At 43.1% G+C, this 12699-nt stretch overlaps 1 protein-coding gene across 12 annotated transcripts in view; it reads right to left on the bottom strand.

The window, feature by feature from the left end:
* Window positions 1-12699, bottom strand: part of SCHIP1 (schwannomin interacting protein 1) — a 144902-nt gene that overhangs the window by 23771 nt on the left and 108432 nt on the right. For 11 of the 12 annotated variants that reach the window (XM_079766529.1, XM_079766528.1, XM_079766525.1 and 8 more), the window contains one exon: window positions 6251-6369. In XM_079766529.1, coding sequence (XP_079622655.1) covers window positions 6251-6369 — 119 coding nt within the window. Of the gene's footprint in view, window positions 1-6246; window positions 6370-12699 lie in introns of all 12 variants that reach the window. The other variant, XM_079766527.1, reaches the window with a different exon arrangement.

Genomic DNA, 12699 nt, shown 5'->3' with positions numbered 1-12699 from the left:
TCATAATATTTGCAGACCTAGTCTAGGCTACAGCACATGCTTTATGAAAAAGACTGTATGAGATTGCATTTATGTTTATATGCATGTAAATGAGACCTATCTTGGGGTAAGGTAAGAAGTGGGGGGGTTGGGGGAGAGCCAGGTTATTGTGCAGTTCCTCTGAGAAAAGGAGCAGGAGGAAGGCGGAGAGTTTTCTCCACAATGTCGATCAGGTTGTAATGCCTGAACAATGAAGGGTTTCCTGGATGCCTATCACTAACGACCACTCCGTCTGGTGTTCCCACAGCAGCCAAGCCAGGTTCCATCCCTTTTATAACACGCAGCTTTGTAAACTCAGAATCCAAATTATAATGCCGATCAAGATTAATGTGGTCAATGAAAATATTTTATAAGACATTATTATACTCCTCATAAAAAGAATATTTATTTTTTGAGAATATAATTACACCTACTATTTCTTAGAAACCTTTTTTCAAAAATAGGTAATTCATTTTTCTCATTCCTTTTTAAGCTTTTAAAAGCTTTGTGCTGGAACATTTTTAAATAGAAAAAAATGACAAAGGTCAGACAGTCTCAGTGTGAAAGGCTGATTATGTGTGGATGAGCAAATTTTGAAGAAAAAAATGGCACTTCTTATATTTGTCACATTTCAGTGTAAGTCAAATTTAATTAGTTGAGTTATGAATCAGTATCAAAAATTCTTTCGCTACAGTATTAGGCATGAAATATCTTTATGGGATTACTGTAAGCCTAGCTTACATTTAACAGCTTGTCACTCTTTTAAAAAGTGCTTTAGGAGATACAGCAATTAGAAAAATTCAGTGGGGACAACCGAGAAGGACTTATACTCACAGGAGCAGCTTAAACACACCTTGCCGGAAGACCTCTAGCTACTTCATAATTGCTCATGTAATGTGTGTATAAAGTTAATTTTTACAGGTAAGTGCACATCCTTTAAAATACACAGGCAGAACTCCATTACTCTGCCAACTATCCCACGTATTTGGGTAGCCAGTCCTCGCCTTAAAAGTAAGCACTTTTTAATTGTTTGGCCAATTAATTTTTAGTCCTCAGCCTCACTTAAAATTGAGCACTGAGCTCTTCAGAGTAGTACATTCATATAAGATTTACCTAGTTCTGATTATTTAACTAACTCAACACATGTGAGCACTACGGTGACCTCAAAGGTCTAACATCCCTCAAGTACTCTTGTTAAGAGGTGAGGTATTTCTAGCTCAATGAAGAATTTCAGGGACTATGATACATTAAGAAAAAAATAATTCTAACAGGGATGGGGAATACGGGTTACACAAATGCAACTGAACATTTCCTAGGGCTTTTCTCCTACATTATTACCGATGAGGGGGAATGACAGTCAATCTCTGCAGACTTTAAACTTATAGCAATAAAGAGATATTTCTTAGAAACATTAAGTGTCATTATTAATCATCATCCTAAGGGGTATCCAAGAAGTCGTCGTGTTCTCGCAGAGGATGATCTCATCCCAGCGTGTGCACATAAAAACATCTGAAAGAACAGGATAAAAATAATCTTCCTTATGGCGAGTCAACAAGTGTAGCTTGTTCTGAGCTGCTGTGAACTACACGTGTTTCGATATCTGTGTCTCCAAAGGGGGTAGATGACTCAGTGATTTCCAAGGTTTGCTCTGCCAGAAGGGTTTCAGGTGGGCTCTGGGGGCTGGCAGGGGAGGGGCGGCGAGGGGCATTGAAGGGAAAGGCGGGGGGAGGCACTTTCCAGGCAGGGTTATCCCAGTCCTTCTCCTTCAGTCCTCCTGAGCCAGAGGAAGACTGCTTTGTTTTACACACAGGGTTTCTGCGCAGGGTTTTATGGGAGAAGATATTTCTTTTATCATTTCACTTATATGCGGAATCTAAAGAAAATAAACAAACAAAATAGAAACAGACTCAAGAGATACAGAGAACAGACTGACAGTTGCTAGAAGGAAGGAGGGCTGGGAGACTGGGTGAAAAAGGTGAAGGAATTAAGAAGTACAAATTGGTAGTTACAGAACAGTCAAAGAGATATAAATCACAGCATAGGGAATTTAGCAAGTAATCTATACTAATAAAAGGGTAATATGCTAATTAGACTGGGAGACCTTCCAGAAGACCTTCCAGACGTCCTTCCAGACAAAGCCATGATGGCGGGGCTGAGGCAGAAGTGGTTAGGGGTGATCAGGCCGGCAGGGGTGAGGGGGGAGTTGGGGGTGAGCAGGCCGGCAGGGGAGGGCCAGTTGGGGGCAAGCAGGCTGGCAGGGGGGGCAGTTGGAGGTGAGCAGACCAGCGGAGGGGGGCAGTTGGGAGTGATCAGGCCAGTGTGGGGGGCAGTTGGGGGCGATAAGGCTGGAGGGGGGAGTAGTTGGAGGCAAGCAGACCGGAAGAGGGGGGCAGTTGCGGGCAATCAGGCCGGCAAGGGGGGGGGCAGTTGGGGGTGAGAAGGCTGGTGGGGGGGGGGGCAGTTGGGGGAGAGCAGGCCAGCAGGCAGAGTGGTTAGGGGCGATCAGGCAGACAGGCAGGTGAGCCGTTAGGAGCCAGTGGTCCTGGATTGTGAGTCGGACATCCCTTGAGGGGTCCCAGATTGGAGAGGGTGAAGGCCAAGCTAAGGGACACTCCTCCCCCCTGTGCACGAATTTCATGCACTGGGCCACTAGTATCATAATAATTATGTATGGGGTTAGGTGGGTACTGGAGATATTTGGGAGGACAACTCTGTAAAGTATAGGATTAACTAACCACTATGCTGTACATCTGAAACTGATGCAGAATAATATTGATAATACTGAATGTAAATCATAATTAAAAAATAAAATAAAAACCTTCATGAGACTTCTATTTAAACATGCCATACTGAACACAGCTATTTAATCTCTCCTCTGAAACCCTACTACTCTAATGATAAAGGAAGAAAAAAAGGTATAAACCTACACAAACGAAGAAAATGGAAGAGATGATAATAGCACACAAGAGAGCTTGAAAAAATTTGGGAGATAAAATGTAGATGGATGAGAGGTATTTGACAACACCTGACACGACTACCTAGTCTATGGACTTCTCTGTTTGTACCATATCCAGAAACCTGATTTATTACAGACTTTAAAAAAAATTAACACTTTCAACTCTTGGTATGACATCTAGGTTAATGATGTTTGGACATTGGGGTAGAAGAAGATTTTTTTTATATTAGACACAGAAAAGCTTGACTCTAAAAGAAAAGTTTGATAAAAATTTACTATATTGAAATTAAGAACTTGTGGTCATAAAAGATACATTGAAGAATTAAAAAAGATAAGCTACAACCTGGGAGAATACTCTTGCAATACCTACAACGTAATAAGGATTAGTATTATGACTACACAACTTTGATAAATTAATTTTAAAAAGCACAGAGAATCCCGTAAGACCCGCATAGAAATTTTGCAGAAGAGGAAACAGGATGTCTAATAAACACAATGAAATAGCATATTATATCCATTGAATTAACAAAAGTTTAAAAGAAATTGGCAATATCAAGTGTTAGAAAACTTATGGATCCACAGGATCTCTGAGACATTGCCGGTAGGCATGGAACTTGTTGCAACCATTTTGGAAATCAGATGGGCATTATCGTCTAAATGTGAGCAATCATGCATTTTCCTAGCCATTCCACTCTTAGGTATACACCAAAGAGAAATTCTTGCACACTGACAGGAAGAGACGCGTACAAGCACATTTATAAGCAGCGTTGTTTACAAGAGCGAAACCTCTGGAACAACCCAATGCCCATCATCAGAAAAGTGGCGGAAGAAACCGGTTATATTCACACAGTGGAATATGATATAGCAGTCGAAATCACAGACCGGCAAAAAGAAAAATGGGGCAATTTTAAATTCAGGACAAACAACATCATTTCTCAAGTAATCATAGATTAGCATATGGCTCAGTATGAATAATATATGAGCTTAATAAAGTCAACATTGAATAGTTATGTGACCTCAAATTGTGAAATGGCCACGAAGAGAACAGGGTTTGGAATATACTAGTATAGATGTATCTGTGAGGGGGCAATAAAAGAGAGTTAAGTCCCACATTCCCACAGTAGGTGGTCAAAAGATGGTTATTTAAAAGCAATCACTAAGAAGACAAGCATTTGACTTAGAGATATGCAGGTAAATACCAGAAAAACAAAGAGCTAAAAAGTTTCTGGAGAGTGGGACAAGGATAGAGAGGGCTGTTACTTTTATTTCATGTTATTATATGCCTTGCAGTTTTCATTGATTCTATTTCACTTTCACAGCCATATATATATGTATGCATGTGTATGCATGTATATATCTATATCTATCTATTGAACTAACTTTCATTGAAAAAAAACAAGAATCTCCCATTTGGACCCGATAGATCTGACATTGCTGAGCAGAGAAATGGAGTTTCTAGAAGAAAACTTCTTGGCATTTTGGGGAACATTAGAGAGCAGTAGCAGAAATCTATTAAAACTTATGGTCCAATCCCCTCATTTTACGAAAATGAAACTGAGGCATGATAAAACCAAGTCTCAAAATTAGAAGCTCAACTAAGACTAATCCTCAGGTCTCCAGGTGCCCAGGCCTGAGCTCTCCCTGCCGCATCCCACTGTGGGGGGAACAGGTGCCTCCGCAGCAAAGGGAAAGGCTGACCCCGCAGCTCTGGAAAGGCACGTGAAAAGCGTGGGAATGAGGAAGAGGTGCCTCAGCGCTGCACGGCCAAACTGCAGCTCCTGCCTCGACGGGCTAACTCACCTGCAGTGGCCCTAAACACGCATATATGTGAGCATGTGTGTGCTTTCTGATTCTTGCTGATTTACTAGTAGATGAGTCTAAGGATCAGACTGAAGTACAAGGCGTAATGAGAGCCACCAGAGAGATATAAATAGATATGAAGGTGTCTAATTCCAGGCTTCAGATGAAGGACAGAGTGAAAATCTATTGGCTGAATGAGTGTGTAACTGCCATCATGTGTCTCCCACACCTGGCCTAACATGGTGAAATGATCTAGTATTTATACGGGGAGTATTTACTCTTAGCGAGCCCAAAGGAAGACGCAGGCATTCCAACCAGAAACAGCCATCTGAGGAGGCGTCAAGAGAACACTGATGGGTCTTCAGTTACTACCACCTTTATTATACCAAAACTCCGTGTGTTTTAACCACTTGGAATATCTATACTCATAACAGTTAATTTTTGAGATTGTCTATGTCCTCACGTAGCAAAGTGTCACCGATGGATGGGCAGTCTGGACATCAGCTGGGAGCTTGTTAGAAATACAGCATCTTGAGCCCCACTCAGGCCTAGTGACTCAGAATCAGCACCAGCATTTTAACAAAATCCCCAGGGTTTTCACATGCACATTACAGTTTGAGAAGTTCTGGCTGATAGCCTTATTTTCCAGGTAAAATTATAATTTTAATTGGAGTTGGAAGCTATGCAAATAATCAAAGATATCCTGAAATAGTGATAAATAAGCAATGATATCTTGAAATAAATTAAGATAAACAAAAACTGCCTGGCCCGGCTGGTGTGGTTCAGTGGTTGGGTGTCGACCTATGAATCAGGAGGTCATGCTTCGAATCCTGATAGGGGCACATACCCAGGTTACAGGCTCGATCCCCAGTGTGGGGCATGCAGGAGGCAGCCAATCAATGATTCTCTCTCATCACTGATGTTTCTGACTCTCCCTCTCCCTTCCTCTCTGAAATCAATTAAAAAAAATAAAAAATATATATATATATAAAAGAAAAACCGCCTGGAGGACAAGCTAAGCTCTGTAATAAACATCAAATGCTCAAAGTGGGAACTGTATTTCTCAGCTACAGTATTCACTACAATCAAATGGAAGAGGGGAGCAATGCTGGGTGCTTTGGGACTGCTTAATGGGAAATCTGGTGATCTGCCATGCTTCTCGAAGCATCAGCCAGCTTTGGAGTGTGCCTTGATTCCCCCATCACAGTGCAAAAACAGCACTGTGTCTTGAAAAACATGAAATATAGAAATCTGACCTCAGGTGGCTTGGAAAACTGGCCAAAAAAGCCTCAAAACTAAACCTCAGTAAACAAACCCAACAAATGGGAGGAGTCTGTCCAGAATCCAAATAAAGTTGATATTATTATGAAAAAAAAATACTCAAGGACTTAAAGGATATCTTTTATTAGACAAGTGGTCAGATGACAAAACCCATTAGGTACACATATCAGAGAATCAATGCGAAGGAACACTCACCGAGAGGAAAGGCTTGGCTTCCCACTTTTGCTGCAGCTGGTATAAATTCCTGGGCCATCATCAAAGAAGCTCCCGAGTGCCAACTTCTGTCGGATAGATTCTCTCTCATTTTTCTGTGCCTAAAATTTCAGGAAAATAAAAAATGCCGATAAGCGGGCAGATACATCACAACCATAGGCGGTCTAACTGCTAAGTTTCTTAGAACGGTAACATTAGATGAAAAAATAAATACACAGGCCACAGCCAAGAGCATTTGAATTATTAAGAGCTGGAATTAAACCAGCCTCTCCTGGTTCCACCCCTGTGAGCAATTTCAGTTCTTTGGAGCCTTTCCGATCGTTAGTCTAGGGCAGTGGTCGGCAAACTGCGGCTCATGAGCCACATGCGGCTCTTTGGCCCCTTGAGTGTGGCTCTTCCACAAAATACCACGGCCTGGGTGAGTCTATTTTGAAGAAGTGGCGTTAAAAGAAGCTTAAGTTTAAAAAATTTGGCTCTCAAAAGAAATTTCAATCGTTGTACTGTTGATATTTGGCTCTGCTGACTAATGAGTTTGCCGACCACTGGTTTAGGGAATCACCATTGTGGTGCTAAAGATCTTCACCAGCATTGAGCTAGGTTTCTGGGAGCTGTAATCTTTCTCCTTACCTGCTAGATTCAACAGAGTAATGCTGTGGAGAGCAAGCACTTCCTCCTAAATCAAATTGCTTTTATCCCAAATGGGGCCTCTCCTTGATTCCTGTCTTCTCTCTCTTCCTTTGATCATCCCTTCAGCCCACTTTCTCTATGGCAAGAACATTCATTCATTCATTCATTCAACCACGATGCACTGAACCTCTATGAGATGGGGCTGCCCACACTATGGTGCGGGGACAGGGCCCTGGACGGATGGACACAGCTTCTGCTGCCACCACGCTCTATCTCGCTTCTGTTCAAGACTCATCCTGATCTCACCAGGCTCAGAATATGAGATGCCCTAACATACTGTGTGGAAGAGCTGGAGAATTCTAATTGAACCCATCTGGTTCATATTTTGAAGGGAAGTCAGGCCGGTGTGCACAGGAAAGGATCTGGCAAACGGCACTATGGAGATAATTTGGGTATGTTTACAACACTTGGCTTCCCATAAAATTCCCATAAAAACTCACCATGCTGAACTTTTAAACCCTTTAAACAACAGGAGAGAAGATTAGGAATGATTTCCTTAGTTAAAAATAAAACAACTACGAAAACGAACATCATGAGTTAGAAATCCTGAAGAGAACGAGGCCCTGGTTTTGTTTTGTGGGATGATGAAGGCTGTGAGCAGCATCACTGTACGTTCTGAGCAGGGAGGTAAGACTATGCTGAGCAAACTAGGTTACAAAACCCAGCTCAGGTGCCTGGGTGTGGCTACAGAAGGTACAGTGGCCCCTTGATCCTTCCAGTAGGAGGTTCTGAAGCCACGTCGGCTGCCACCAGAGTCCAGAAGTTAACAGTGAAAGGTCTGAGCCATCATCTGAGCGTCACTGTGATGAAACGCACACCTGTTGGAAGGATGGGCTGAAATGGCTTCATTTCACCCCCAAGTGGAGGGCAGTGCACTCTAGGTCAAGGCTGCTCTAACATGGTAGAAATTCTTTACACGCAGCTGTTTACATTCTAATTAAAATAAAAGTTCCACTTTTATTTTGTAAGCTGCATTTGAAGAGCTCCACAGCCACAGGTGGACAGCACAGAATAAATATATGTCAGAGCAATACCGCTAAGCCAGTGTTCCCAACAGGCTGCGTCAGAATTTCCTGTAGAGACTTTAGACATTCCCACTGCTTCTCAGCCTTTTGGCTAAGATCATGTGTAAAATATACATTCCCTCGGCTTTAGGACCAGATATTTTGTTTCAATAGATTTGAGAACTTCTAATTCAAGGAAAGCTCATCTCTATTCTCCTTTCCTCTAACATTTTTAAGTCCTTGGACACTATAAGCATTCTTTCAACTGTCATAGTTATCGATGACATCTCTATCTATCTATTCATCCATCCCCCATTTTGGCATATACTAAGGGAAGTGCGTCATACTAGTAGATACTGTGTGTGTGTGTGTGTGTGTGTGTGTGTGTGTGTGTGTGTGTGTGTGAGAGAGAGAGAGAGAGAGAGAGAGAGAGAGAGAGAGAGAGAGAAAGAGATCTTACCATGTATAAGAGATATATATATATATGGACTTTGCCCACACCGGACTCACAACTCCTAAAACTCTTGCAATTTCCTAAGTGATGAGGACACAGGTGTCTATTGTTATGTGAATGAGGTGACTTTTGGAAAGTACCTAAGATGGAGGCTGGTTGTCAGGAGAACTCACCACGTGACTAGAGTGTTGGAACTTTCAGTCTCTGCCCCTCTCCCCACCTTTGGGATGGGGTTTGAATAACTTCTGGGTTAGTGAACACATGAGGATATGGGGAGAGTGGGGCACCTGGAGAGGGCATTGAAGCTCTGTGCCCCTTCCCATATACCTTGCCCTATGTCTCTCTTCATCTGGCTGTTCCTGAGTCATATCCTTTTCTAGTAAACCAGTGTTCTAGTAAGTGACAGGATCCTCTGAGTCCTGTGAGCCATTCTAGAAAATTAATTGAACCCAAAGAGGGGGTTGTGGGAATCTTTGATTTATAACCAATCAGTCAATGCCTGGACTTGCAACTGGCATCTCAAGTGTGTGTTTGTCAGGGGCAGGAGGTGGGGGGTGGGGAATCTTATGGGACTGAACCCTCTGGGCTGACAGCGTCATAATTTAGTTGAATTCTTGGGCACCCTGCTGGTGTCCAGAATCTTTTGTTGGTGTGGGTGTGCAGGGAATTCCCCCACGTTGGAATTGGGTCTGGGAACCCTAATTTAGTGTATAATACAGCCACAAAGCAAAAGACTACTTTTACACAGTTCCAGCTGTGATACCGATTTCATGTGGTTTATTGGGCTAGCACAGCACTGAGCTCTGAGAAAACAGCCATGAGGTTGTAAGGGAAGCCAGAATGCCTTTAATTTCATAAATACTTGTGAGTGCACTGCTGGGAACCTTAACTAAAGAAACACGCCCTTCCAAAAAAGCAGGGCTGGAACTGGTGATGGCCCTGCCAAAATAGAACCCTATCAATCTTTATTTAAAATAAATTCATTTCAAAATCCCCAAATCTGCCATGCAGATTGAATGTAGTCAGTGAAGCTGTTTCTTAATCCATACAATAGACAAAAGAGAGTCTCACTCCATGTCCTCTAATCAGAAAACTGTTGAATGGAACTGAGCACCCAAATATAAAAACAGTAGATAACCACAGGTCCTTAATGTCTTATGCTCAACAACCCGCTGGTGTCCAACATTAGCCTGGGGTCTGGAAGAGGTTTATCTGAAGAAGACACCTATCCCAGGTGTGAATGTGTGAACATGCCCTAGATTCCATGTCTGCCTTTTCTGATCTACTTGACCTATAGATGTAGGAGAAGGCCTTAAAAAAAGAATTCTATTTACACGGATTACAATTCTCTCTACCCAAATACTTCATTAACAGTGTGAAGAGGACTGTTCTATAATACACAATCTTTCCCCCTTCTCTCTCTCTGGATCCAACAAATCAAGAAAAGCATTAAGAATATACACTGAGTGGCCAGATTATTATGATCTCTGAACACATAATAATCTGGCCACTCAGTGTATATCCTATATAATAAAAAGCTAATATGCAAATTGTCCCCTCGACCGGCAGTTTGACCAGCAGGCAGGCCAGCCAACCGCCCATGTCCTCTCCCCCTGGTCAGGCTGGCCGGACCCCACCCATGCACAAATTCATGCACCGGGCCTCTAATATATATATATATATACACACACACACACACACACACACACACACACACACACACACATATACATATATATATATACTGAGTGGCCAGATTATTATGCGTTCAGAGATCATAATAATTTGGCCACTCAGTGTAAATGTCACCCACAATCCCACCACTTAGACACAGACCACTGCTAACATTTCAGTATACTTCTCTGTAGCTTTTAAATCTTATGTGTGCATTTTTTTCTTCATAAAAATGGAGTTTATATTGTTTGTTGTATTTTGAGAATTTCCCTCATTTCATTTAAAAAATTCTTTAAAAACAATTTTAAGGGCTGTCAATTGCTCTACCCTATGTTAGCCATTTAGGCTACATCCAATTAAAAGCAACATAAGTTAGCATTTTTACATAAACCCCTGCCCACATGTCGGATTATTCCCTCAGGATAAATTCCTGGAAGTGGAATTACCAGATCAGCTCAGTGTGAACATTTGTTGAGGCTCTTGACACATTCTGCCACATGGCTCCACAGAAAGCTGCTCCAACTTACATGCCCACGAGCCTCGCAAAAGGGTACAGCTTTCTCCTACATCCTGGCTAACACTGAAGATTTTCACTTAACAAACTGCTGTCACTTTAAATTTGATAGGCCAAAGGCATTCTTTTTATTTTAATTTCTTTACCAGTGAGATTAAATATTTAAATATTTTTCGTTACTGTACTTGCTTCCCTCTAAATTTATTTACTCCTAGCTTTGCTTATCTACACTAATAAAAGAGAAAAATGCTAACTGACCGTACCTTTGCTACGCCCACAGCCAATCAGAGTGAGTATGCAAATTAACACAACAAAGATGGTGGTAATTTGCATACGCTAGGGAGGGAGGAGTGAAGACTGAAGACAGCATAGAAGGAAGAGGGAGGGAAAACGGAAAGCACGGCGGCTGCCAGAGGGAAAGCCCGGGCGGGGCAGGCGGCGGCGGCTGCTTGCAGGAATCTTCCTGCAACAGGCCCCTAGTTTTTCTATAAAGGTCTGAGAGTTTTGACATTTCTTATGAAGGGTCTTAGTCCTTTAGAATTGTAAGTCTAACTACTCTGTAGTTTAAGTCTAGAGCTTGCTTCCTCTGTCCTGTCTTTGATGGCTTTGTGCTTGCACAGCCCTTCCCAGTCCAGAGGTAAAGGATCTCACCTGACATTGGAGGATTAAATGAGAGAATTTACGTAAACTCTTTAGCAGCTGTCCTCACCTGGTCCATGCTCATGTAAATCTACCATAAATGGTGGCTGTTGTGGCTAATCCTCCAACAATTCCTGCTTTGAAGGTGAGGAAACGAGGGTGATGGAAGGTTACCCACTGATATCGAGGAGCTAGGACTCCAGCCCATCCTCCCAGCGCTAGGTCTTTCTGCTCCTTCACACTGATGAGTAAGGTGTCCAGGTGGACACTATGCTGGGGACACAATGTGAGAATTAAAAGAGCTAGAGATCCACGGCTTTCCTGAGATGGATGTGATGCTTTCTCAGGGAAGGAGAAAGCCTTAGGCTGCCAAGCATATACCAAGGCCTAATTACAACCACAGATATTTACAACGCCAACACCCTCTCATCAGAGCCAGTCTCCTTGACACCACCGCTCACTCTTCCTTTGGGAACAAACGTGATTCCCAATGTTTCAAGTAATTATGATGCAACTGACTAGCAAATACTTTTTCTCTTAAAATTCACCAACCGGAACCCAATTTCCTTTTGGTTGCCCATATGTGTAAAGTGAGTGTGTGTGTGTGTGTGTGGGGGGGGGGGTGGTGGTGGTGGTTCAAAGCCCTTTTGTTTTCCAAGGATTTAGACCTGCAGGGCAATTATGTCCTCCAACCCCCTCCCCACAAAGCCCAAAGCTACCCCAGGATGAGGAGTAGCGAAGTGTACAGGAACGGGAGGGGCTAACTCAAAACTACAGTTTGTGTGTATGACAAGGGGAGCCCCCATCCACTCCTAAAATGGCCTTGGGAAATACCCACATAAAACAAAAGTGAAACATCTAAAACTGATATTGCCAGCAAAAGCACGAGGGCAACTGAGCATAGTGGTTCATCACTAGGAGACAGAAAAGCTATTCAAGACCAAGATGAGAGCAACAATGTGCTTGGAAAGGCAGTTTTTGTCTTCAGCTGTCGCCGAATTCCCTCTGCCACCCCCTGTGCCCAGGCAGATAAGGCTCACAATGGTTTTCGGGGGTGCCCTGTGAGCCACTATCTCAGAACAGACTGGGGAGCACGTTCAGACCCCCGCACGGTGCTCAGCCTTCCCCAAGGCATCATTCTTCTGCGGTGATTCCCCCGAACTTGACAAGAACAAAGAGAGGTATTTGGTTCTGCCTGGGTAGATATCGTCCGTCCCCACATCTAGTACGTCCCCAAGTCCCTCCCATCCTTTCTTCAGGATGTGGCGTGTACCGTCCCTTCCACACGGATGCTCCTCCCAAGTCCCCTCCTCCGGTCCTGCCTTCATCCCTCTGGCCCAGGCCACCTCACCAGCGGCATCCTTCGGCGCTGGCCTCGGGGCGGGGCCACCTAGGCTTTCACATGCTCATCTGCACAGACATTTACAGGCGGGATATTGAGTATCTTCTGCATTCTAAA

The sequence above is a fragment of the Cnephaeus nilssonii genome, assembly GCF_951640355.1.
Source record: "Cnephaeus nilssonii genome assembly, chromosome: 3".
Taxonomy (NCBI): Eukaryota; Metazoa; Chordata; class Mammalia; order Chiroptera; family Vespertilionidae; genus Cnephaeus; species Cnephaeus nilssonii.
Note: the sequence above shows the minus strand (reverse complement) of the source record. Positions and strands in the feature narration are given on the sequence as shown.